The sequence below is a fragment of the Callorhinchus milii genome, unplaced genomic scaffold (genome assembly GCF_018977255.1).
Source record: "Callorhinchus milii isolate IMCB2004 unplaced genomic scaffold, IMCB_Cmil_1.0 Scaffold2, whole genome shotgun sequence".
Taxonomy (NCBI): domain Eukaryota; kingdom Metazoa; phylum Chordata; class Chondrichthyes; order Chimaeriformes; family Callorhinchidae; genus Callorhinchus; species Callorhinchus milii.
Genome location: NW_024704743.1, coordinates 14,124,160 through 14,148,599, shown reverse-complemented (window position 1 = coordinate 14,148,599; position 24,440 = coordinate 14,124,160). Strand labels below are relative to the sequence as shown.

Genomic DNA, 24,440 nt, shown 5'->3' with positions numbered 1-24,440 from the left:
GTGAGATGTGGGCACAAAGTTTGGTCCGAGTCAGTATGCGGGCAGCAGAGTTTTGAATGAGCTGGATCTTCCTTGACCTAACAAATATTTATCCACCTCAGTCTTGAAGATAATACTAATAATAATCCTTGCATTTGATATAGCGCTTGTCATGTCGGGAGGACGTCCCAAAGCGCTTCACAGAACACACTGTAAAGTGAATTGACTGTATATTTGTGGGCGAACGCGGCAGCCAATTGCGCACAGTAATGTCCCACAACAGTCGTAGATTGAAAGTGACCAATTTATTATTGTTTTTGGAGGGATTATTATTAGGCGCGTGGATTATTATTAGGCGTGTGGAGTAAAGAAACTTGCCCAAGGTTTCGCCCCCTGCCTGGAATTGAACTCAGGTCTCTCACTTGCAAAGCGAGTGCTCTAACCACTGAGCTACAGGACCAGCCTTTTCGGAGAAAGAGTTCCAGATTTCCACTACCCTTTGGCTGAAAAAAAATGCTTCCTAATTTTACTGCTAAATGGCCTAGCTTTAATTTTAAGATTATGCCTCCTTGTTCTGGATTCCCCTACCAAAGGAAATAGTTTTGTTGTATATCCCCTATCAAATCCCTTTATTATTTTAAAAATCTCAATCAGGCCCCTTCGGGCCCCCACCCCTCTCGAATCCAATTCCCAGCTCAGCGAGAGACCCGAGTTCAATTCCAGGCAGAGGGCGAAACCTTGGGCAAGTTTCCTTACTCCACACAGAGCCTAATAATAATCCCTCCAAAACAAAAAACAATAATAAATTGGTCATTTTCAATCTAAGACTGTTTGTGGGACATTGCTGTGCGCAATTGGCTGCCGCGTTCGCCCACAAATATACAGTCAATTCACTTTACAGTGTGTTCTGTGAAGCGCTTTGGGACGTCCTCCCGACGTGAAAAGCGCTATATCAAATGCAAGGATTATTTTATTTTATTATTTTATTATTATTTATTATGTGCAAACCCTCAACTATACAGAGCCTTCTTACATTCCCCTCCTCCAATCTATGGTCAACAAGTTTCTCCTCACATTCCCTTCCCCCCCATTACTTTGTGATTTGCTAGTTCCATTCCATAAGGAAAGAGGGACCCATTTCGGCAATACTTCGTATTGTTGCACCCAACAACACAATATTACATTTGCACAGCTCCTTTCTCATCACTTTCAGTTTAAAGCAGGCATTATGGCCAGGCAACCGCAACTATAATTTGTTTTATATGAGCTTGTATTTGTATCCATATTTTCAAATATAAAATTTATATAATCATTTACTTCAGTTTTATTCTTAGGCTGGATTTTGTCTTCGGCAATGCTGTCGACAATAGCTTTGTCTTTGGCACTAACTCTGCTACGTAAAGAAAACAGTGGTGGTGTTTCCTCCAGAGGTTGTCTCGTATAAGTCTTATCTTTCTAAATCGTATAAATCGTATAATCCCATTTAGTTCATTAGATCACAGATCTTTCAATCCGATTTCCCCTCCTGTTCTCCATTTCTTATACTCAGTGATATCAGGTTGGCAGTGAATAACAAGAACAACTTGGATTTATACAGCGCCCTTCACGCCGGATGACGTCTTAGAGCGCTTCACAATAACGGATCCCGGGGCCGAGGCAGGGAGAGGGGGAGGAAGGTGACCAAAGGAGCGGTCGAAAACAAAGGTCTTTAGCCGAGATCTGAAAATAGGAAGAGAGGGCGCGAGGAGAAAGGAGTGAGGAAGAGAGTTCCAGAGCCTCGGGGCATAGTGGCTGAAGGCACGGCCGCGGATGGTGGAGCGGAGGATTCGGGGAACAAAGAAGAGGCCAGACCCGGAGAAACAAAGGCAACGGACACTGTTTTGAGGAGAGAGGAGGTCAGAGAGGTAGGGGGGTGCAGAGGAGTGGAGGGATTTGAAGACAAGAGTGAGGATCTTGAAGTCGATCCTCTCAGGGACAGGCAGCCAGTGCAGTCTGGCAAGGACTGGGGTAATCAGGGAGCGGAGTTTGGTGCGAATGCGGGCGGCAGAGTTCTGGATGACATGATTGGTAGTGGATGAGAGACCGGCGAGGAGGGCATTTGAATAGTCCAGCCGAGAGGTGACAAAGGCATAGACTGGGGTTTCGGCTGCTTTTGGGGTGAGATACTGGTGGAGACGGGCGATGCGTCGGAGGTGGAAGAAGTGGTGCTGGTGAGAGACCAGATGTCGGGGAGGAAGGATAATTGGGGGTCGAACCTGATGCCTAGGCTGCGTACTGGTTCGGAGTGTTTTAGGGACAGGTCGGGTAGGTGGAGGAGGTGAGAACCATGCGATTTAAGATGTTGACGAGAGCCAAAGAGTATAGCTTCCGTCTTGTCAACATTCAGCTGAAGGAAATTTGCGCTCATCCAGCTCCTGATGTCTGACAGGCAGGCTGACACAACATCAGGGGACTGGGGAACACAAAGTGAGGTGGAAAAATAGAGTTGGGTGTCGCCCGCATACATGTGGAAGTGTACCTCATGTCTGAGGATGACATCCTCGAGAGGGAGCATATAAATTAGGAAGAGGAGGGGGCCAAGGATGGATTCTTGGGGTACCCGCAGGTAACCGGGTGAGAGCGGAGGAAAAAGCCGTTTGTGGAGATGTACTGCTGGCGGTTTGTGAAGTAGGACTTGAACCAGGTGAGTGCGGTCCCACTGAGGTGGATGAAGTGCTGTGCGCAATTGGCTGCCGCGTTTGCACACAAATATACAGTCAATTCACTTTAGTGTGTTCTGTGAAGCGCTTTGGGACGTCCTCCCGACGTGAAAAGCGCTATATCAAATGCAAGGATTATTATTATTATTATGACGGAGGAAAGGCAGTAGAGGAGGATGGCGTGATCGACTGTGTCGAAAGTGTCGGAGAGGTCCAGGAGGACAAGGAGGCAGAGGGAGCGCTGGTCACAGATATATGATGTCGCTTGAGACTTTCACAAGCGCAGTCTCTGTACTGTGGGTAGGGCGGAAGCTGGACTGGAGGGGTTCGAAGAGGGAGTGGGAGGAGAGGTGTGCGCGGAGTTGATTGGCAACAACTCGTTCTAGGACTTTGGCGAGGAAGGGTAAGTTTGAAATAGGGCAGTAGTGACTGGGGTCTGAGGGATCTAGGGAAGGTTTTTTGAGGAGGGGGATGTTGACAGCAGTTTTGAGGGGAGCAGGGACTGATCCAGAGGAGAGAATGATCTCAAACACCAACAATCTAAAGTCACTGTGGAGAAAGATATTTTAACACGACCCTCCTAAGATCTTCTTATTTTGCTTGCAGGTAAGGTAATTGTCACTGCTTGACGAGTATTAACTGCTTGTTTTTGGTCAGCCGTGTGTCCGACACATGCAGAAACCCATCTCCATGCTTAAGAGTCCATGTGGAGTCCTGTAGCTCAGTGGTTAGGGCACTCGCTTTGCAAGTGAGAGACCTGAGTTCAATTCCAGGCAGGTCAGGGCGAAACCTTGGGCAAGTTTCCTTACTCCACACGCCTAATAATAATCCCTCCAAAAACCAAAAACAATAATAATAAATTGGTCATTTTCAATCCACTGTTTGTGGGACATTGCTGTGCGCAATTGGCTGCTGCGTTCGCCCACAAATATACAGTCAATTCACTTTACAGTGTGTTCTGTGAAGCGCTTTGGGACATCCTCCCGACGTGAAAAGCGCTATATCAAATGCAAGGATTATTATTATTATTATTAAGAGTATCCAAACCAAGCTGAGAATTCCATGTAACCCACATACACATGGAAATCCCAGAGATAGATTGTTGGAATGGAACGCGCACTCTCTTCCTGGAGGGACACATCCCGCTTACCTCATTCCAAGGTATGGGGTCCTCAGCGTGTGCCCCGTTAAGGCTTTGGCTTGCTGGGTCAACAGGTGCTGAGGGGGGTGACTCTCTGCCACCAGTAACTGGTCTGTCCTTCCACGTCCTGCAGATGAGGCAGGCTGGCTGCACTGTCATCAGCAGTGCCCTGGAATACCGTGGACCCACCTGGCTCAGGAACCGAGACCGCCACAGATGGTTGGCTTGATTCCAACATTCTGTTGCCAAACATGTCATCTCGGAGCCATTTCAGCTCCAAGGAGACCCCACTTACTTCCCTCCCCCTTTCCAGAGGATAGTCACTAGTTGGTCATTCGACATCCAACAAACATGGGTTTGAGCTCTCACTAGGTGGATGGTAGTAATAATACTTGCAATTGGTATAGTGCCTTATCATGTCGTTGAGACATCTCAAAGCGCTTCACAGAATATATCATAAAGTGGATTGACTGTGTATTTTGTGGGCTAAACACGGCAGCTAATAGCACACAGCAGCTTCCCGGTGGGCAAAAAAGCTCAGCAGGAAAATGCGTGCGTAAGAGCATTGCCACCATTTTGCTGTCCGCAGGTCGGGCACACATCCCTTCACAATCAGCTATGGCTCCACCAGTTTAAGCAGCATCTGCTTACCTCTCTGCAAGCCGATCAAGGTGGATTCCAGGCACTGGATGTACGAATGCGTGTTCACAAACTCGAACTCCAAGTAACACCTTCCAGCAGCTGTTGCCCCCAAGCCTCAGAGTTTCCTCATCAGCTATCTGGCGGGCATCTGCCTTCAGCGTGGTGGAAGGATCTTTGCACTACAGCTTGTGACGTGCCAGCCACCTTGATGTTTTTGAGCTCCAAATCCAATGCCTCGTACCAGGCTAACTCAGTACCAGCTGCTTAATCCAGGTCCTCGTGCAAGGGACCTTGGCTAACAGACGTGCCGCTGTGAAGCCATCTCCGCCTCCAGTGTGCTTAGCAACAGGTTAGTGTAGACAGAACCCTCCCAACCTCCCTGCGGCCACCACCAGCGTTTGCCACAGATCTTGATCCTGGACGCTGCAAATAATCCCCGATTCTCAGTCCAACCACCAACTGGAACATGGACTCCAAACAAGGCACTTTTTGCCACCTCCAATGCTTATGCAAAGGCAATTTACAACAATGCAACAAAATAGTTACACCTGTCCAGCAGCATCAGGTTCCTGAATCGGAATATTTGCACAAGAAGATCTGAGACCAAATGAGCAATAGAACATGTACTGTCCTACAGAGCAGCCACAAGGACCACAGCCCCAGGAAAGCACTGAACCCTTGGACACGCTCCTTGCAGTCTTAACCCAAATGTCCTGGAATGACCTGCGAATGCACTGAACTGGGAAAGACCTACTTCACCACCCAACCAAATGCAATGTAAACCCTGGTACAGGCTCAACTGGGGGTGGAAAAAAAAAGTCGCATTTGACTTAAACGTCTGCAAATAAGGAGGTGGATTCGGGGAAAGGAGGTGGAAAAAAAAGCTGTGTTCAAAAAGCAGCTCTCGAGGCAGAGAGTAACGGGGGAGGGAGGAGAGAGGGGGGAGGAGGAGAGAGGGGGGGAGGGAGAGAGGGGGAGGGAGGAGAGAGGGGGGAGGGAGGAGGGAGGGGGGGAGAGGGGGAGGGAGGGAGGGAGCAGAGAGGGGGGAGGGAGAGAGGAGAGAGGGGTGAGAGGGAGGAGAGAGGAGGGAGGGAGGAGGAGGGAGGGAGCAGAGAGGGGGGAGGGAGGGAGGAGAGAGGGGTGAGAGGGAGGAGAGAGGAGGGAGGGAGGAGGAGGGAGGGAGCAGAGAGGGGTGAGAGGGAGAGAGGAGGGAGGGAGCAGAGAGGGGGGGGAGGGAGGAGAGAGGGAGAGAGAGGGGGAGCGTTTCCCCAGGTCTGGGTTGGCCTACGCGAGCCTCGCAGCCGCAGAGCGCGGGACGTGCATCTAACGGACCAAAGCGGGAGCAGAGCAGAGCAGGTGGTTGGTGGCTGTGACTCCTCCCGCAGCAGCTCCAGCCCGGGCTCTGTGTCCCTGTCGGTGTGGCTGGAGGCCGGAGGCCGGAGCCGCCCCGTCACTGCTGCTGTTGTTGTTGTTGTGGTGGTGGTGTCTGTTTGTCTTGTGACTGGAGGCTGCGCGCGCCTCCAGCCTCCGCTGGTGGTGGTGGTTGTTGTTGTTGTTGAGCCCGGGCTCCCGTGATTGACAGCCTCGCGTTCCAGTGAGCGGGCCGGTGGGGGCGGGGCTCCCGCTCCGACAACACTCAGGAGGCCCCGCCCCCGTCACGCACACACACTCACTCTCAGCCCCGCCCAGTGACTGTGACACACACTCTCAGCCCCGCCCAGTGACTGTGACACTCACTCTCAGCCCCGCCCAGTGACTGTAACACACTCACTCTCAGCCCCGCCCAGTGACTGTAACACACTCACTCTCAGCCCCGCCCAGTGACTGTGACACACTCACTCTCAGCCCCGCCCAGTGACTGTGACACTCACTCTCAGCCCCGCCCAGTGACAGTGACACTCACTCTCAGCCCCGCCAGTGACTGTGACACTCACTCTCAGCCCCGCCCAGTGACTGTGACACTCACTCTCAGCCCCGCCCAGTGACTGTAACACACTCACTCTCAGCCCCGCCCAGTGACAGTAACACACTCACTCTCAGCCCGCCAGTGACTGTGACACTCACTCTCAGCCCCGCCCAGTGACTGTGACACTCACTCTCAGCCCCGCCCAGTGACAGTGACACTCACTCTCAGCCCCGCCCAGTGACTGTGACACTCACTCTCAGCCCCGCCCAGTGACTGTGACACTCACTCTCAGCCCCGCCCAGTGACTGTGACGTGGTTACATCGCGCGGCTCCAGCGCGCGGTGACGCTGTGCGCGGTGACGCTGTGCAGTGCAGCGCTGCGGATGGCGGCGGCTCCCGCGGTGATCCGCAGGTTAGAGGAGGCGGTGGTGAACAGGATCGCGGCGGGTGAGGTGATCCAGCGGCCCGCTAATGCCATCAAAGAGATGGTGGAGAACAGGTGGGGCCCACACTGCACACAGCCCCCTGCACTGTACACAACACTGCACACAGCCTCCTGCACTGTACACAGCACTGCACACAGCCTCCTGCACTGTACACAGCACTGCACTGTACACAGCACTGTACACAGCCTCCTGCACTGTACACAGCACTGTACATAGCTTCCTGCACTGTACACAGCACTGTACACAGCCTCCTGCACTGTACACAGCGCTCACACAGCCTCCTGCACTGTACACAGCACTGCACACAGCCTCCTGCACTGTACACAGCACTGCACTGTACACAGCACTGTACATAGCTTCCTGCACTGTACACAGCACTGTACACAGCCTCCTGCACTGTACACAGCGCTCACACAGCCTCCTGCACTGTACACAGCACTGTACACAGCCTCCTGCACTGTACACAGCGCTCACACAGCCTCCTGCACTGTACACAGCACTCACACAGCCTCCTGCACTGTACACAGCGCTGACACAGCCTCCTGCACTGTACACAGCGCTGACACAGCCTCCTGCACTGTACACAGCGCTGCACACAGCCTCCTGCACTGTACACAGCGCTCACACAGCCTCCTGCACTGTACACAGCACTCACACAGCCTCCTGCACTGTACACAGCACTGTACACAGCCTCCTGCACTGTACACAGCGCTGACACAGCCTCCTCCACTGTACACAGCGCTGTATACAGCCTCCTGCACTATACACAGCACTGTACACAGCCTCTTGCACTCTACACAGCCTCTTGCACTGTACACAGCGCTGGCACAGCTTCCTGCACTGTACACAGCGTTGACACAGCCTCCTGCACTGTACACAGCGCTGACACAGCCTCCTGCACTGTACACAGCGCTGACACAGCCTCCTGCACTGTACACAGCACTGTACGCAGCCTCCTGCACTGTACACAGCGCTGACACAGCCTCCTACACTGTACACAGCGCTGTACACAGCCTCCTGCACTCTACACAGCACTGTACGCAGCCTCCTGCACTGTACACAGCGCCAACACAGCCTCCTGCACTGTACACAGCACTGTACACAGCCTCCTGCACTATACACAGCACTGTACACAGCCTCCTGCACTGTACACAGCGCTGTACACAGCCTCCTGCACTGTACACAGCGCTGACACAGCCTCCTGCACTGTACACAGCGCTGTACACAGCCTCCTGCACTGTACACAGCGCTGACACAGCCTCCTGCACTGTACACAGCGCTGTACGCAGCAGGAGTTTTTTAAAAAAAGTTTCCAATTGGGTTTAATTTTAAAAAGCCTCAAAACAGACTGCTCAACAGTCTCTTTCAAAACTGAGGTGGCAACACTGATCCCTGTGTGAAATAAAAATTTAGGGATACCACTTCATCCCTCATCGTTACCCAGATTGAAAATTAAAAGTTATTTTCTATATATTGACACACAGTAAAAGCCTCTTCAAAGTTCCATTTCTTAATAATAATAATAATATTCCTCACACTTCCTGTCGCGCCTTTCACATTGGGAGGATATGAAAGAATGGCCTCCTGACGTGAAAGGTGTATACAAATGTAATTTGTTGTTGTTGATACCTTGTGGGAATGTAAGTTGAGAAGGAATGAAAAGGATTAATATGCTCAGTTTCAGAATACTAATAATTCCCTGGTTCATAATGTCCAGAATCCTTCACACTGTGGCCATTGACCATTCTAGTACATGATGGGATTGTTTATCTGATACCAGACGCTGATTTGCAGAACTAATCACTGGACTAGATTTAGATTTAAGGAATAAGCTCAGTGGTTAGTGCACTCGCTTTGCAAGCGAGAGACCTGAGTTCAATTCCAAGCACAGGGCGAAACCTTGGGCAAGTTTCCTTACTCCACACGCCTAATAATAATCCCTTCAAAAACAAAAAACAATAATAGATTGGTCATTTTCATTCTACGACTGTTTGTGGGACATTGCTGTGCGCAATTGGCTGCCGCGTTCGCCCACAAATATACAGTCAATTCACTTTACAGTGTGTTCTGTGAAGCGCTTTGGGACCTCCTCCCGACGTGAAAAGCGCTATATCAAATGCAAGGATTATTATTATTATTATTATAATGAAGTTATGGATGCCTAAATGTTTAAGATTTGGGAAAAACAGAAGACGGACACAGACATCTCAGGAGAAGGTCAATGAGTACGTGACATTGGTTAGACCGCACTTAGAACACTGAGTGCAGTTCTGGTCCCCACATTATAGAAGGGATATAGAGGCACTGGAGAGGGTGCAAAGGAGATTCACAAGGACGATCCCAGAACTGAGAGGTTATACCTATCAGGAAAGGCTGAACATACTTGGACTCTTCTTGAAAAGAGGAGGTTAAGGGGTGACCTGATAGAGGTCTTTAAAATGATGAAAGGTTTTGATAGGGTAGACATAGGGAAGATGTTTCCACTTGTGGGGAGACCAAAACCAGGGGCCATCAATATAAAACAGACACAAATAGATCGAATAGGGAAGTTAGAAGAAATTTCTTTACACAGAGAGTAATAATAATCCTGGAATGTGGTACCACAAGGAGTTGTTGAGGCAAATAGTATGGATGTATTTAAGGGAAAGCTGGAGCTAGAGTACATGAGGGAGAAAGGAAGAGAAGGTTATGCTTGAAGGCTTAGTTGAGGAAGAGCAGAAGGAGCTCATGTGGAGCATACAACAACAACAACAAGATTCCTTTTATTGAGCGCCTTTCACGTCGGGAGGACGTCCCAAGGCGCTGCACAGTTGGGTCAGGACCCGAGCAAGGGGGAAATGGTCAGGGTGAGGGGAGGGAAAGGAGGGAGCGAGGAGGGGGGAAATGGTCAGGGTGAGGGGAGGGAAGGGAGGGAGCGAGGAGGGGGGAAATGGTCAGGGTGAGGGAGGGAAGGGAGGGAGCGAGGAGGGGGTAGAGAGTCGAGAGGGAGCTGAAGGCTCGGTCAAAGAGAAAGGCCTTGAGACCGGCCTTGAAGGAGGAAAGGGAGGAGGCAAGGCGAGCATAAACACCGGTATAGACCAGTTGGGCCGAATGGCCTGTTTCTGTGCTGTATATTCTAATGTATGAATAGTACATACATAAGAGCCATCCACACTATGATAAATAAGTCACGTATAAAAGGGCTAAAGAGTCTGCACTTGAGCTGAAAACCAGAATTGACAGACCAATCTCCGGCAGCCACCAGAACATGCATGTGTTATTTGTCTTTTTGTTCTGTACTATTAGCTAATGCAGTTTAAATGATTGTATTAAGTTTCTCCTGTATGAAGTCTTATCAGGTCTAAATAAATTGGACTGGTTCAGTCTCATATTTGTTTGAGAACCCAGCGATCCCAAAGTGCTTCATCCTATACTGTGTTCCATGCTGCACTGGAGCAAACTGTGACTTTAAATCTTCATCCTCATTAAGGGGATTGTGAAGGTAATGGCTACTTTTCTAGAAAGCCAGGAAGCAGGTGAACATATCCTGATTATATTTAAATGGTCTCTGTGTGTATAATCTTTATAGATAGATTATTGCTCATTTTATTTTGTTTATACAATGTATTTATAATGATGGAATACCCAGTAAGGAAAATGTAAAATGTAGAATTTGCTCAAATTATGAGAAAGTCCTTGACAGCACACAGGTGGGACTAACGTGTGACTTTTTCTGTATTCTGCATTTTCTTCTTGTCCTTGTCTTTCATAGTCTGTGGCAGTGAAACAGTGTTTACTGAATTAGACTTATTGTGCATAGCTAATTCTGTCTTAAAAGTCATTTCATTTTGAGTGGCTGCATGTTTAAATTACTGTTTAATCTCACAAATGCATGTTTAGGTGTCAGCTTTGCTCAGTTGGAAGCACTCTGGCCTCTGAGTCAACAACAACAACAACAACTTGTCTTTATATAGTGCCCCTCACACAAGGTAGCAACCCAGAGTCAGAAGATAATGACTTCCAAGCACCATATGTCAACTTTGAACTCACCACCTAGACTGACACTCGTGTGGTGCTGAGGAAGCGTCACATTGCTGGAGGTGCCAGCCTTCAAGGTCCCATCTGCCTGTTTATGTGGGTATTAATGATACCACGGAAAGAGGGGGAAGCTTCTCATGGTGACCGGGCCAACAATCCCTTAGAGTTCATCCTGCGCTTTACAGTAAAATCGCATGAAGTGCTTTGAGATGTTTCAATGACGTGATAAGGCGTGTAAAGCTTCTTATGTGCATAAAAAAGCTCATTATTGACTGAGGAATAGAGCTTCTGGTACCTTACTTGTGTCTTGTGCCTGTTATTTTAGAAGTGGTGAAACAATATCAGTAACTCACTGATATTGAGTTCTCTAATAACTTTGCACTTATAGAGCAGCTAACAGGCTAACAGGTAGGATGAATGTCTTGAAGCACTTCACAGAGGTGATAAGCTGTAGCGAGGAAGGCAAATAAGGATCATTACAATACAATTAACTTTTATTTGGCAGCAATAGTTAGAGGCAAGGATGGGAGAATAGAGCTTGAATAATCATAATCCTTGCATTTGATGTTGAGCCTTTTCAAGTTAGGAAAATGTCCCAAAGAGCTTCACATGATTTACTGTAAAGTGAAGTAACTGCATATTTGTAAGCAAACATAGAAGCCCAGTTGCGCACAGCAATGTCCCACAAACAATCATGAAATGAATGACCAGTTTTATCTGGAGGATCGTTGGCCAGGAAACTCCCTTTTCAAGAAGCCAAGATCACCATTGTATCTTCAACTTCAACCAGAAGATGAGTGTTTCATGGATTGAAGCAAAGCTAGGGTTGTACCCTATATCTTCCACTATACTATATATTTGATATAACTCAATCCAGTTCTGTGAAATTAATTTCATCTTGTTTTTACTGTATAATTACCTTGAAATGCTGACTTTTAATGTTGTTCTTTGTTGACAGTCTGGATGCTAAAGCTACGAGTATTCAGGTCACCGTAAAGGAAGGTGGACTAAAGCTGATTCAGATCCAGGATAATGGCACTGGGGTCAGGGTAAGATTGTTTCTCAAAATAATTTTTACAACTCTTGTTGTGAAAGCTCACATGTCATGACTGTACACTGATGAGAATGCACACATTGAAGACCCATATTATTACAGTCATAATCGTGAATTCATTCACCATTGTTCTTCAATTTCCTACCAACGGAAGGAGTTTTTTCACAATTTATTTTCTCAAGTGCTTTCATTCCCTTAAATATTTGTAAATGTTATCGTAATAATAATAATCTTTGCATTTGATATAGTTCCTTATCACGTCTTCGAGACATCCCATATTCACAGAATATACTGTAAAGTGAATTGACTGTGTATTTTGTGGGTGAACCACAGCAGCCAATTGAGCATAGCAGTGTCCAACAAACAGACTTGGATTGAGTGACCAATTTTTTAAAGGAATTATTGGGTTGCTGGGTACTATACAGTACTGGATTACCAGACAAGCCTTCCATCTCCAGGACTGGAGATTGAATCCAGTCAGGAGTGAAGGGATGAATGTCAGTAAGGTCCTTTGTGAAATAAATTTGTAAACTCTCACTCCAACTCCTGATGAGCATAGGCTCACAGTAGAACATTGTCTCCAATTCAGCAGCAACTGTCCACCTCATTGAAAGGTCACAGGATGGCTGGTGTGCAAAATGGAAGACATTGGGGAGTGCTTTTATGAAATCAAAGTTCAAGGACATTAAGGGTTCAGGCACGTTGAGGTAACAAAACAAAGGAAGCTTGGCTCTGTACTCTACTGTATTGTACCTGACCTGGGAGTGTCTGATGTTTACATGGGTGTCTGAAATGGCATTTTGAATTGCTAAGATCCCTCATCCTAATGAGAAGGAAAAAAATCACCAAAAGAGAAGATACTAATAATCTAGCCTTGCTATTCTATGTAATTTTGTACGATTATCATCTTCTGTACCTTCTTCCCTCACCCTCCAGCTTTACTTTTCCTGTTTTCTGTGCTACATTTCATTCCACAGCAGTGTTTCGTATAATTGTTTTCACTTTATATGCAATATCAGTCAGCCAAGTATGAAAATACTCCCTGATGTCTGTGTTACAATTTCCCTTCACAACCAATGAACCTCTTATCCTGCGTTGTTCTATTTGAAAGTCCTGTTCTGGGCTTTCTGCCTCTATCCCATTTAATCCTTACATACTTCTATCAGGTTCCTTCTGAGGTGATTAGGAAGCTTGAGTTTTTACTAAATTCACAGGAGAGCTTCTCACTAACCCATCTATAATTGTTTGAAATTAGAAGTTATTGAATAATTTTTCAAACATCAAATTCTCTATTAATTCTGTTAACTTATCTTGTTATTAACAAACAGAAGGAAGATTTGGAAATAGTTTGTGAGAGGTTTACCACCAGCAAGCTACAGAAGTTTGAAGATCTTACTACAATTGCGACTTATGGATTTAGAGGAGAGGTATGTGTGGACGTCAGCTACCTATACATATACGTACATTCTTGTGATCGTATTACTGAATGAATGTAGCAGAATAAGAAATTCAAAATGTCCAGCACCTTCAGAAATACAATACAATGCAAAGTTACATTTATATAGCACCTTTCATGTCAGGAGGACACCCCAATGCACTTAACAGCGCATTGGGATGGCAACCGAGCTGGGGGTGTGAACTGAAATGTAGAGATGAGGCAGGCAGGAGCTTAAGTATGTGGAAAGAGTTTATTATTTAAAAATGTTCTAATGGGTTCTAATGTTTTAACTCCATTCCAGTCTATATAGACATCGTCTCATATCCATTGCAATGACACCTGGAATACAGCAAATACATAGAAACCCGGAGCAGCCTTAACCTGACTGGGTCTCACAGAAATAAAATTGAAAGGGTTGACAGTGAAGTTGCATGATAGACCGGCATAGCTCTTGTCCTCCACCACTATCTGTAGGCTGTAGACAACAGTGTGTTATAGAGATCCATTGTCTCACTTGATGAGAGCTAACTTTCTACAGTTGAACATCAACAAGACCGAGGCTCTCCTGATTGGCTCCGGTCAGCACCTCCACACCTCAGGCACTGACAGTATCACCATCCATAGTTGTACACTCCACCTCACTGAGCCGGTCCGGAACCTTGGTGTCTTCTTTGACCCTCAACTACCCTTTCTACCCCACATCCATGCCATGACCCACTCTACCTTCCCCCACCTCCACAACATTGCCCGACTCCACCACTGCTTCACCCCTCAGGCCGCCAAAACCCTCATTCATACATTCATCACATTTAGGCTCAACTACGCCAATTCCTTGCTTGTTGGCCTTCCTAACTCTTCCCTCCACAAGCTGAAGATCATCCAAAACTCTGCAGCTGGTGTCCTCTCCTGCACCAGGCCCAGTGACCCCATCATCCTCGCCCGAATCCACTGGCTCCCTGTCCCCCAGAGGATAGAGTTCAGAATCCTTGTCCTCACCTTCAAGGCCCTCCACGGCCTTGCCCCCTCCCTACCTCTGCGACCTGCTGACTCCATATCAATCTGTCCACTCTCTCCGTTCAGCAGGCTCTGGGCTCCTCCACGTCCCCCACCCAGCCTGCCCCAACACCACCACCAACAACAACAATAAGATTACATTTGTATAGCGCCTTTCACATCGGGAGGACGTGCCAAGGCGCTGATTGGCGCCTTGGGACCAATCAGGTCCAACCACCATTGGCGGTTGGGCCTTCAGCCTCTCTGCCCCTGCCCTCTAGATCTCCATCCCACATTCCCTTTGCCCCACTCCCTCCCATGCTTCCTTCAAGACGCGTCGCAAATCCCTCCTTTTCGACTGAGCCTTTGGCCACCCTCCTACCCTCCTGCCGTCTACTCTTCCCGACCCCCAGCTCAGGTCCAAATCCCTGATTGTCCAGTGCCTCGGGATGTCCTCTCGATGGGAAAGGTGCTATACAAATGTAATTTTGTATTATATTGTGACTGGGTTCCACTGTATTTGCACATACGTAGGACCTTATATATAGGTAATGCCTCTATAAAGCGCTTTATAGGAATGGTGTTTGAGCCCAAGCAGGTTGGAGATAGTGGGAGTAGGAGGCAGACGACCAAAGGGCCAGTTAAAGTAGGATTTTCAAAGGATATTGAAAGAGAAAGAGAGTTCCAGAAAACAGGAGGAAGGAGGCTGAGAGCTGCCCACCAATGGCAGGGTGGAGGGGGGAACGGGGGACACGTAGCAGATTTAGCGGAGAGGTTGGGCAGAGGAGTAAAACCACCGGAGATCGCAGAAGTAGGGTTAGGCACAGGGGGTAAAGGCATTTCAAAGTCGGAATGAGGATCTGTAAGTCAGTGCACTGGGATATAGAGAAGCAGTGGAGCCTGCCGAAGGTGGGGTTGATGTGTCAAAAGAGAATCACTTTGGGTTTGCAAACCCCAGCAAGAACTTCAAAACCTGTGAATTCTTCTAAAATGGGACTTTCTCTCCTAAGGGTATTTCAATGCTTTTTGCTATTGTTCCTGTGTTGTATGTTTTTAGCTACATTATTTAACTTTGTTTTGTTAAACAAATCTTTTTCTGGTTCGATGTTTTTTGAATGTATCACTGAGGTAATGCTTACAAAACAGACATAGCCATTGAAGGCCATCGCTGAATCATGTTATTTGTCAGGCTTGGCGGTGCTGACTGCAATAGGACAATTGTGTATTTAATTTAAATCGAATCGTTGACTCGGAAATTTTTGAGCCTTTGTGTGGTTCAGGTCTCCCAAGAAAATCGAGCTCACATCGAGACAGTTAAAATTAACTTTCAAAACTTTTATATGGCAGTTTGCACGATACAGAAAGGTATAGAACAACAAATTACATTTGTATAGCGCATTTCACGTCGGGAGGAAGTCTCAAGGCGCTGGACAGTCAGAGATTTGGACCTGAGCTGGTGGTTGGGATCAGAACGGTGGAGGCCGGGGAGGGTAAGGGTAAGAGGTTGACCGAAGGTCGAAGAGGAGGGTCTTAAGACGGTCCTTGAAGGAGGCAAGGGAGTGAGCGAGGCGAAGGACCTGGGATGGAGTTTCAAATGGTGGGGGCAGAGAGGCTGAATTTATAATTACCAATCCGGAGAACAGAATTTTCAGTTGCAGGAGTTTTCTTCTTTTCTTTCTGGGTCCATTCCAACTTTAGGCTGGAGGCAACAGGTTTTGTTCCTCTCCTACTGTTAGACTTGACATTGCTCTGCTTTGCTCTTGGCTGAACTCAAATCTAAAGGCAAATTTCAAACAGCAGGGCTGGTGCAATAATGGAACCAAGGAATGTATCAATACCTGTTGCCTCCCCTCGACTGGCTCTGGCCTCCTGTTTGTCCCTCGTGCCCTCCATTCCACCATCGGAGTTCATGCTTTCAGCCACTACGCCCCGAAACTCTGGAACACTCCCTCAATCCCTCCGCCTTACCCCCTACCTCCCCATCTTCAGGTCGCGTCTAAAGACCTTCTTCTTCGACCATTCTTATGGTCACATTCCTCTGCCTCGGAACAGTTGTAGATTATTCTGACAGACAGAAATTCTTGAACTGATGCAGACTACCACTGTTAATGACTTAATAATTTATGTTGTTGATTTTTCTGAAAATTTCCTTTGAGCTGTGATAATAATGTGACATTAACTGGTTGGCTCAGGGGTGTAGTGAAATCCTGAGCGGCTTTATTAATGTACTCTACTTCCTTATTCACAGGCTCTTGCAAGCATAAGCCACGTGGCACACTTAACCTTAACAACCAAAACTGCTGATGGAAAATGTGCATACAGGTAAGAGGCTTTATGAATGACATGCACACAATTTCTTTCAATTTCATCTGTTTACCTCTCATTTCTGCCTTTTGTTTTTGGTGGTAAGGGTATAAAATTCCTTTGTGCTCCCTGTACAAGAAGATAGCGGGTTTCAAAGTTGAAACGAGTTGCTAAGAACCTGCTAAGGCCCTCTCAATATACTTTTCACCTGTAACATTGACAGAACATCATGCAGAGCACTGCAAATAAGAATGTAGGGCAAATCCATTATAACCCCCTTTTCTCCCCTCCGCACCCCCTATTATAGCGTGGGTTTGTTTCTAGCATAGTGGCCTGGGAACTCGTCCTAACCAGAAGTGAGGTACACCTGCTATCTGACACAGATTAACCCGCTTCCCACTCCAAAATGTGGCTGACTTCTGGGTCTTCGGGTCACTGCTGATGGCTGTATATACACAGGAAGTGACGTCAGCTCATATCTGATGGCTCGAAGGAAACCACTTTTTCCCCACTTTGTTTGTTACGTGGCCATGGGAATATTGGACCCACCAACAGCTTTATAATCAGGCTGATTATTTATTTTTATATATGTTGGCACACCATACTTATCATTTTTCCTACTCACTGCTAAAGTTTCTCTGTCAAATTATCAAAATTTAGCATTCTTTTATTTCATAGCTTTTCATTGTCGGAAATGGCACCTGCAGTTTCTGTTAAAATTTATGTTTCAGTCCTCCGCATTGGACAGTATAGAGACTGCATTCTTGGGGAGTGAAGAGGGACTCGGATACCAGTTTGCTCGCTTGCCAAGCCAAATTTTGTGTTAATATATTTTTTTCTTTGTTGCTCAGGGCTAGTTACTGTGATGGACAATTAAAGGCTCCTCCAAAACCATGTGCTGGAAACCAAGGCACACAGATCGCAGTAAGGAAACTTTATCTTCCCAGTTATATCTTTACTGTAAAGGATGCGCAGTCTTTGGGAAACTATCCACTTTGGATGGGATCCAAAGCATTCAACCGTGTTATATACAAAGTCTAAAGAAATGTGCCCTTCCCAGTCATCAGCTCTGCTGTGCAAAAACAATGTATAGGAAATGATTTCAGTAACACCTAAAGACCAGTTCAAAGACAAAGCGTGTTCATCTACCAATCACACACTGTATAGTAAATTCTTTGAAAGGCTTTGAGACATCTCAACAATGAGATAAGGCACTATCTCAAATGTCAGGACTATTATTTTATTTGCATTCCAGAAATAACAATAATTGGAGTGCCTTTCACATAGAGAGAATGTCTCAAAGCTCATTACAAAGATTGAGCAAGAGCTCGAGATGCAAGGGAGATATTTTGTCATTTTGCAAGTGTACAAGGAAGTAACGATGAATATTTGGGATAATTTTATATGAGCGTCCAGTCCCAAGGCTACACAATAAGCTAACCTCATAGAGATGCTTTTTTAGCTTCTGTCAGCCTGGCGCTCACCTCTGAGTCAAAAGTTTGTGGGTTTAAGCCCACGTCAGGACTTGAACTCACATAGTTTAATCTGACACTCCAGTGCAGTGCTAGAATATGTTGCATTGTTGGAGATGCTGTTCTTAAAATGAGACGTTAACCTGAGGCTCAGGTTCAGGTGGTTGTTAAAGATCCCACAGCACTGTACAAAAAAAAGAAGTTTCTCCCAGTGTCCCGGCCAGCAGTCTCCCAAATAAAATTGGGCATTCACTTCATAGCTGGAACATTACTGTCCACAAAGTAGCTGCTGCGTTTGCCCACAAATATACAGTCACTTCACAGTAAATCCTGTGAAGAGCTTTGAGACATCCTCGCAACGTGAAAGGCACTATACCAATGAAAAGATAATGATGATTATGGGTTCCACTGTATAAATTACAGACTCCAGCTCAATCTATTTTCAAACAGCTTTAGTTCAATCCATTTTCAGAGCAGAGTTTTCATGAGTCGGGGTGATGTGGGTGCTTCCAGTCACTTAAGAAATACCACTAAAAATGGAGTGAAACTTTTATGTATTATTGTTCCCAACTCACACACAAATCCCCTGTTTTAAACCAAGGAATTCACATCAAAATTTAAGTTATTTTTCCTTTGTTTTTAATCATTTCCAGAGATGACCACCAAACGCTGTGTGTCGAATTTGGCCCATGGCCTAGGGTCTGGTCAGTAAACAAAAAAATAAATGTCATTGTGGCCTGTTGGTGGAGAGCCAGATTCGGTTTCTGAGATGCCCAAGAATAGCGCATAGCTAATAGCTTCACAACCCCTGCCTCCCCAGCCTAGGTCACTGGGCTATTTGTAATACTTCAAACTACTGACCTGGCTGAGATCAAGTAAAGGACCAACCTGGTTATAATTTGAGGCTGAATGATCTAGTTTTACATTAAAGATGCGTTTCAAAAAACACAGCAGACTGTGGTGTCACAGCCTGAAATAACAGATCCTTAATAATAATAATCCTTGCAGTTGATATAGTTCCTTGTCACGTAATTGAGTCGTCTCAAAGCGTTTCATAGGATATATTGTAAAGTGGATTGACTGTATTTTGTAGGCGAAACACGGCAGCCAATTGCACACAATGGTGTCCCAAAAATAGCCATGGAGTGAGTGCCTAATTTTATTTTGGGGCTTGTTGGCCAGGAACTGGGAGAGAGAAACTCCCTTCTCTTTTAGAATAGTGACATGGGATCTTTAGCCCATCCTGCATATCGAGCCTTTTCTACTGTTCTATTAGATCTTGGCAGATCTTTTAATCCTAGTGCCCCACCATCTCACTCTACCCCTTAATAGTTCTACCGCTCAACTTGTTTAATTATCTTTTAAACATCCCTATTGATTCCGTGTCTGTTCTTTCCGGGGTAGAAAGTTCCTCATCTTCACAACGCTCAGAGGCACAAAATGCTGCTTTGTGTTTGCAGGTGGAGGATCTCTTCTACAACATTAACACACGAAGGAAAGCTCTGAAGAATCCCAGTGAGGAATATGCTAAAATTGTAGAGGTTATGAGCAGGTAGGTAGGATAACAGGAATGTCCCAAGTAAACAGGCACTATATAACTTGCAAGGATTGTTATTATAATTTGTCTCCTGCTCTTTATTTGTTTATCTATATCTTTCTTATATCTTTTGATATCTTTCCGAAAGAGGAAATTGAGGGGAACCCGTTATTTTTCAAGACGGCTAATTCAAGAGTTCAAGTGTTTATTTATAACTTGATCTACACGTCCAGATCAGATCCGAATTTAATGTTAAATGCCCTGTACATTTTTGCAGGACAAAGAACTTCAACCTGGGAGTTTGTATTTAGCAAGTAGTGCTTGCACTAAGCTCCAAGATGCTACCCCAGGTGAACTGAGCTATATACAGTAAATACAAGTTGTTGTTACCGGACGGACCATTATGCGGCGAGATAGGTAGACGTGAAAATTCCACATTAATACATCCTGTGCTGTATTTTTTAAAACGCATCTTTAATGTAAAACTAAATCATACAGCCTCAAATTATAACCAGCTTGGTCCTTTACTTGATCTCAGCCAGGTCAGTAGCTTGAAGTATTACAAATAGCCCAGTGACCTGGGCTGGGGAGGTGGGGGTTGTGAAGCTATGCAGTGATCCTGCTGGAAGATACATGTGGATGGATAGCAGCTAAAGACAGATTTAGAGTTGGTGTAATATGCCTCCCTCCCTCCCCCATCAATATCCTTGCAAACCTCACTTTTTTTGTTGAGAGTTTTGAGATTTACAATAATCCATACATTTGGTATAGGGACTTTCATGTCTGGGGATGTTGTTGGAAAATAAAATCAGCCATAATCCGTTTGCAACCAGATATCTGACTGTTTAATTATTATTCGTTCGTTATTCCCCAATATCCCGATGGGTCAGACCAAAGGCCGGTACAATCAACAGATCTTATAACAGAATAATACCACAGTAGATATCTCGAGTGCAACACTGTGTCTTTACAACACACAAGTTTGATTCTTCATGCTTTCAGTCTTCTTGCTTACAGCTTTCAATCTTCCATCTGATATCCTCAGTCTTAGTGTTTCTAGCTCTCAGTCTTCCATCTCCCGTACCCTTGTCTCCGCGACCCGGGATGGCCCCATCTCCCGTACCCTTGTCTCCGCGACCCGGGACGGCCCCGTACACAAAGTTATGGGAACTCTTATACCGATGTTCGTCCAATCATGGTGCGGACCTTAGATCACCTGTCAAAATCATGCTGGGTTCACGTGAGCACCTCATGGGGTGTACGTGCCTCAGCGCACATACACATTGTCCTTAAGACCCCTGTTATCTGATCTAATTGTCTAAGATAGAGGATTGATCAGTTTAGAGCTGTATCTGGTGCTCATTATTTTGTAGTGTGGGATCATTAGTATATTCCTTTTAAGTGACTGGTTATTTCTTATCAGGATCCCGGGATGGTACCAAGGTCCTCTAGTTTAAGCAACTTGCTCATTAGTTTCTATTCTTGAGGGTTGCCTTCTGTCGGTTGGCCCTGTCAGAATCTAGCGACTTATTACTCAGTCGAGATCCCCTGCCCCTGTCTGTTATTCTTTCAAAAACAGAGAAAACCAGATGTGTCCTATCCCATGACTGTCAGTCCAGTTGTCTCCCACACTTAACTTAAAAGTTAACCCATTCACAACATCTATTATGATTCTAGCAATATACAAAAAGTGTATATTCTAACAATGTCCCAAAGCACTTCAAAGAATATGCAGTAACGTGGAGTGTCTGTGTGTTGTGTAGGCCAATGCGGCAGCCAATTTACACAGCAATGATGAATGCCTTTGTTTTTACGTATAAAGACAACATATTTACGCTCACAATTGAAGAATGTCGGCCACTTGGCAAGATACTGAAGGTTGACTGTATTTCAGCACTGGGAAATATTACACCAGCTTCAATACATAACATTTCAAAAGGGATTAAGGGATACGGAGAAAAAACAGGGAACTGGGATTAAAAATATAAAGAACTGCTAATATAAAATTAGCTAGCACAATAAGCACTGGAGGGTGAGTGGCCTACTCCTGTTTCTGTGTAGAGAAAGGAGACAATTGGAGCTTGGAAATATATTTTATGAAATAATAAAGTATATCTGTTGCATTTGTTCATTCATCATGTTCCATAAACTTTTCTTTGTAGGTATGCTATTCACAATTCAGGGGTGAGCTTTGCTGTGAAGAAGGTGGGTATTGAACGATGAACCGGATCTTGTTCGTACTGAAATGTCTGAGTTGAGAGTTCAGGCTGGTCCCTGCTAAAGAGGAATCCCCAATTTTTGTTTCCTTTCTGGACAAATGACTGGACTTGAGGTGTGCCTAACATGGAATTTCCAAAAACTTAAGCGTTCACTGACAAATTGGTACATTTCCCAACGGGGAGAAAATTTCCCTTTCCCGCAGATGTTTCCTGAGGCTTTAACGGCAAATGCACAGGCAAAATTACAGAGTGCGACAGGCACCATAATAATCCAAAATGCCATTGTAAAGTACAGTGGTCCAATGTTCTTCATGAAGTGACACTGAAACACCTTTCAGTTCAGAAACAAACAGAGTGACAACTAGTGGAAATCAAGATTACAATTGCAAATGGTTTGGGACTGTTTTCGGTTCCAACCATTGTGTGAGAGCGAAGTGGCTCTGAACTGAAAGTACGGTGGTAATTATCACATTGAATGTGCTATGAAACATTGCATTTTCCCCCCATTGGCTCTGGTTTGTTGCTGCAAGGTGCTCTTCTGAGATTGAGGAGAAGGGGCTTTATTGGGGTGGGTGGGGGGCAGGGAAAGAGAAAAGTTGGGGAAGAGTTACTTTGACCTATTGTGTTTGATGTGGGTATTGGATGCAAAAGAAATGTGATTTCCCAGCGGTGAATATTGCACATTCACCCCAAAAAAATCACTGGATTTTACAGTTTGTCCTAATAATCATCCATACGGTCTCAATTACTTTAGGGTGGCATGAACTTACTTTCTCCAGAACAACTTTATCTCTAATTTTTTTTTGGTGGGGTTTGAAAAGTTGAATGTTGATAGCAGTGTTTGAAATGTTAATAATGAGTGTTTGTTGTGTTCTGTCTAGCATGGTGGAACTATGGCTGATGTAAGGACTTTATTAAATGCTTCAACCTTGGACAATATCCGAACAATCTATGGAAACGCTGTCAGCAGGTATGATGAGTTCTAAATTATAAATTGAGGTGGAAATCTTTTAAAATAAAATTGCTTAGCCTTTTTTTAAAAAAATCTTTTTTTAGCACATCCCCCTTTCCTGTCCCCCTCACTCCCCCCTACCCCCCATGGCACACACGTCAAGGTGAAATAATGGAGTAACCTTGGAACATTTCCCCTTCTCTCTTGCCACCACCACCTAGTTTCTCCCCTCCTAACTCAGTTGAGATTGTGATTTCCCCAACACTAAATTTCTACTGTTAAATGGTAGTCAAGTGTTAGGTCTCTGTATGAATTATTTGGTGCGAGCAGATGATTGCAAGAGTCTATGGCAGTGTTGTAGCCACGGGCTGGAAATGGTCAGCAGGCCGTCAAAAAGTCCCCACCCCCCCCCCCCGAACATTCGCAAGAGTCTAGGTACGTCTGTGTCAAATCAGTAATGTGTTTTCAGTTTTATTTCTTGATTGGTTATTTCTTGATTCATGGCATAAATCAAGAAATATTCAATCAAGAACATTTACTTTCTTGGCCGATAAACGTTGGACACCATTGTTCTAAGTCCTCCGTATTCCTGGAGTTGGGAGAGAAATCAGCCTGTGATTCCGTTCCCACTTGTTTCCCAGTCATCTCTACTGGCAGCTGGGATGATGTGAGTGCAGGATCACACTTGGCTGTGATGCCCTTATGCTTGAGTCATTGCTGACCTCATTCCTTAAATGTAATGAGTGATTGCTTGGATGAGGTGGTAAAGCAAATTCATTAGGTATGGAACTGTAACTCAATACAAGTCAATGGCATGGCTTCAACAGAGGAGGGAGAGCATTAGAGGGAACCTACATTTCACCTTTCATTATCATTTGTTTCCTCTACAGAGAATTGATTGAAGTGGGTCTTGAAGATCCAAAATTAGCTTTCAAGATGAAAGGTTATATATCCAATGCAAATTATTCTGTGAAAAAGTGCATCTTTTTGCTCTTCATCAATCGTAAGTGTTTATTTTTTAAAAACAAGTTACTGCAAACAAATTTGTCTCTGATCCTCATTGTTCCTCTCTATTCTATTGCATGCCTAGCTGCCTGATTGTACAGTACATCTTACTAAATGCTGAGAGTCCCTGCACAAAAGTCAAGTTCACTGGATAAATTGGCTTTGTGAGGATACAGGACAGCAAATGGCTGTTTGTGGACATTGCTGATAGCAAATGGTTGCCCCGTTTCACCCCAAAATACACAATCACTACACTTTATTGTATATTCTGTGAAGCGCTTTGAGATGTCTCAATGACGTGATAAGGCGCTATATGAAATGCAAGATTATTATTATGTTTGGGAGGGTGAGATTTTACTCTGGTTGCTTCAGATTCAGGGAAGATGGGGATTGAAACTTAGACAGCCTCTGAAGTGCCTTTGGCCAGATTGTGAGGAGTGTTTATTATTTATTATATCCAGTTAATTCACAGGTTTGTTTTAAAAGATTCAGAAATAAAAGATTGCTGATGTTATACATTTATTTTGTTATTTTTGCACTTGACAATGTTTCAATGTTAACTAACCGTGGAATAATTAATGTGGAACTCTCCATACGAGCCCTATTCTTTGGGATTGTTCTTTTTAAATAGTATGA

At 45.3% G+C, this 24,440-nt stretch overlaps 2 protein-coding genes across 4 annotated transcripts in view; one reads left to right on the top strand and one right to left on the bottom strand.

Moving 5' to 3' along the window:
* The window catches only part of LOC103185509 (TPR and ankyrin repeat-containing protein 1), a 58,039-nt gene extending 52,640 nt beyond the window's left edge, over positions 1–5,399 (bottom strand). For all 3 annotated transcript variants that reach the window (XM_007904049.2, XM_042332591.1, XM_042332592.1), the window contains exon 1: positions 4,471–5,399. The gene's annotated coding sequence lies outside the window, so the exon portion shown is untranslated. The remainder of the gene's footprint in view (positions 1–4,470) is intronic.
* A 1,286-nt stretch (positions 5,400–6,685) lies between these two features.
* The window catches only part of mlh1 (mutL homolog 1, colon cancer, nonpolyposis type 2 (E. coli)), a 31,490-nt gene continuing 13,735 nt past the window's right edge, over positions 6,686–24,440 (top strand). Inside the window, exons 1-9 of the mRNA XM_007904047.2 lie at positions 6,686–6,866; positions 11,789–11,879; positions 13,213–13,311; positions 16,564–16,637; positions 17,471–17,543; positions 19,552–19,643; positions 21,791–21,833; positions 22,729–22,817; positions 23,690–23,802. Coding sequence (XP_007902238.1) covers positions 6,751–6,866; positions 11,789–11,879; positions 13,213–13,311; positions 16,564–16,637; positions 17,471–17,543; positions 19,552–19,643; positions 21,791–21,833; positions 22,729–22,817; positions 23,690–23,802 — 790 coding nt within the window. The 5' untranslated portion in view covers positions 6,686–6,750. The remainder of the gene's footprint in view (positions 6,867–11,788; positions 11,880–13,212; positions 13,312–16,563; positions 16,638–17,470; positions 17,544–19,551; positions 19,644–21,790; positions 21,834–22,728; positions 22,818–23,689; positions 23,803–24,440) is intronic.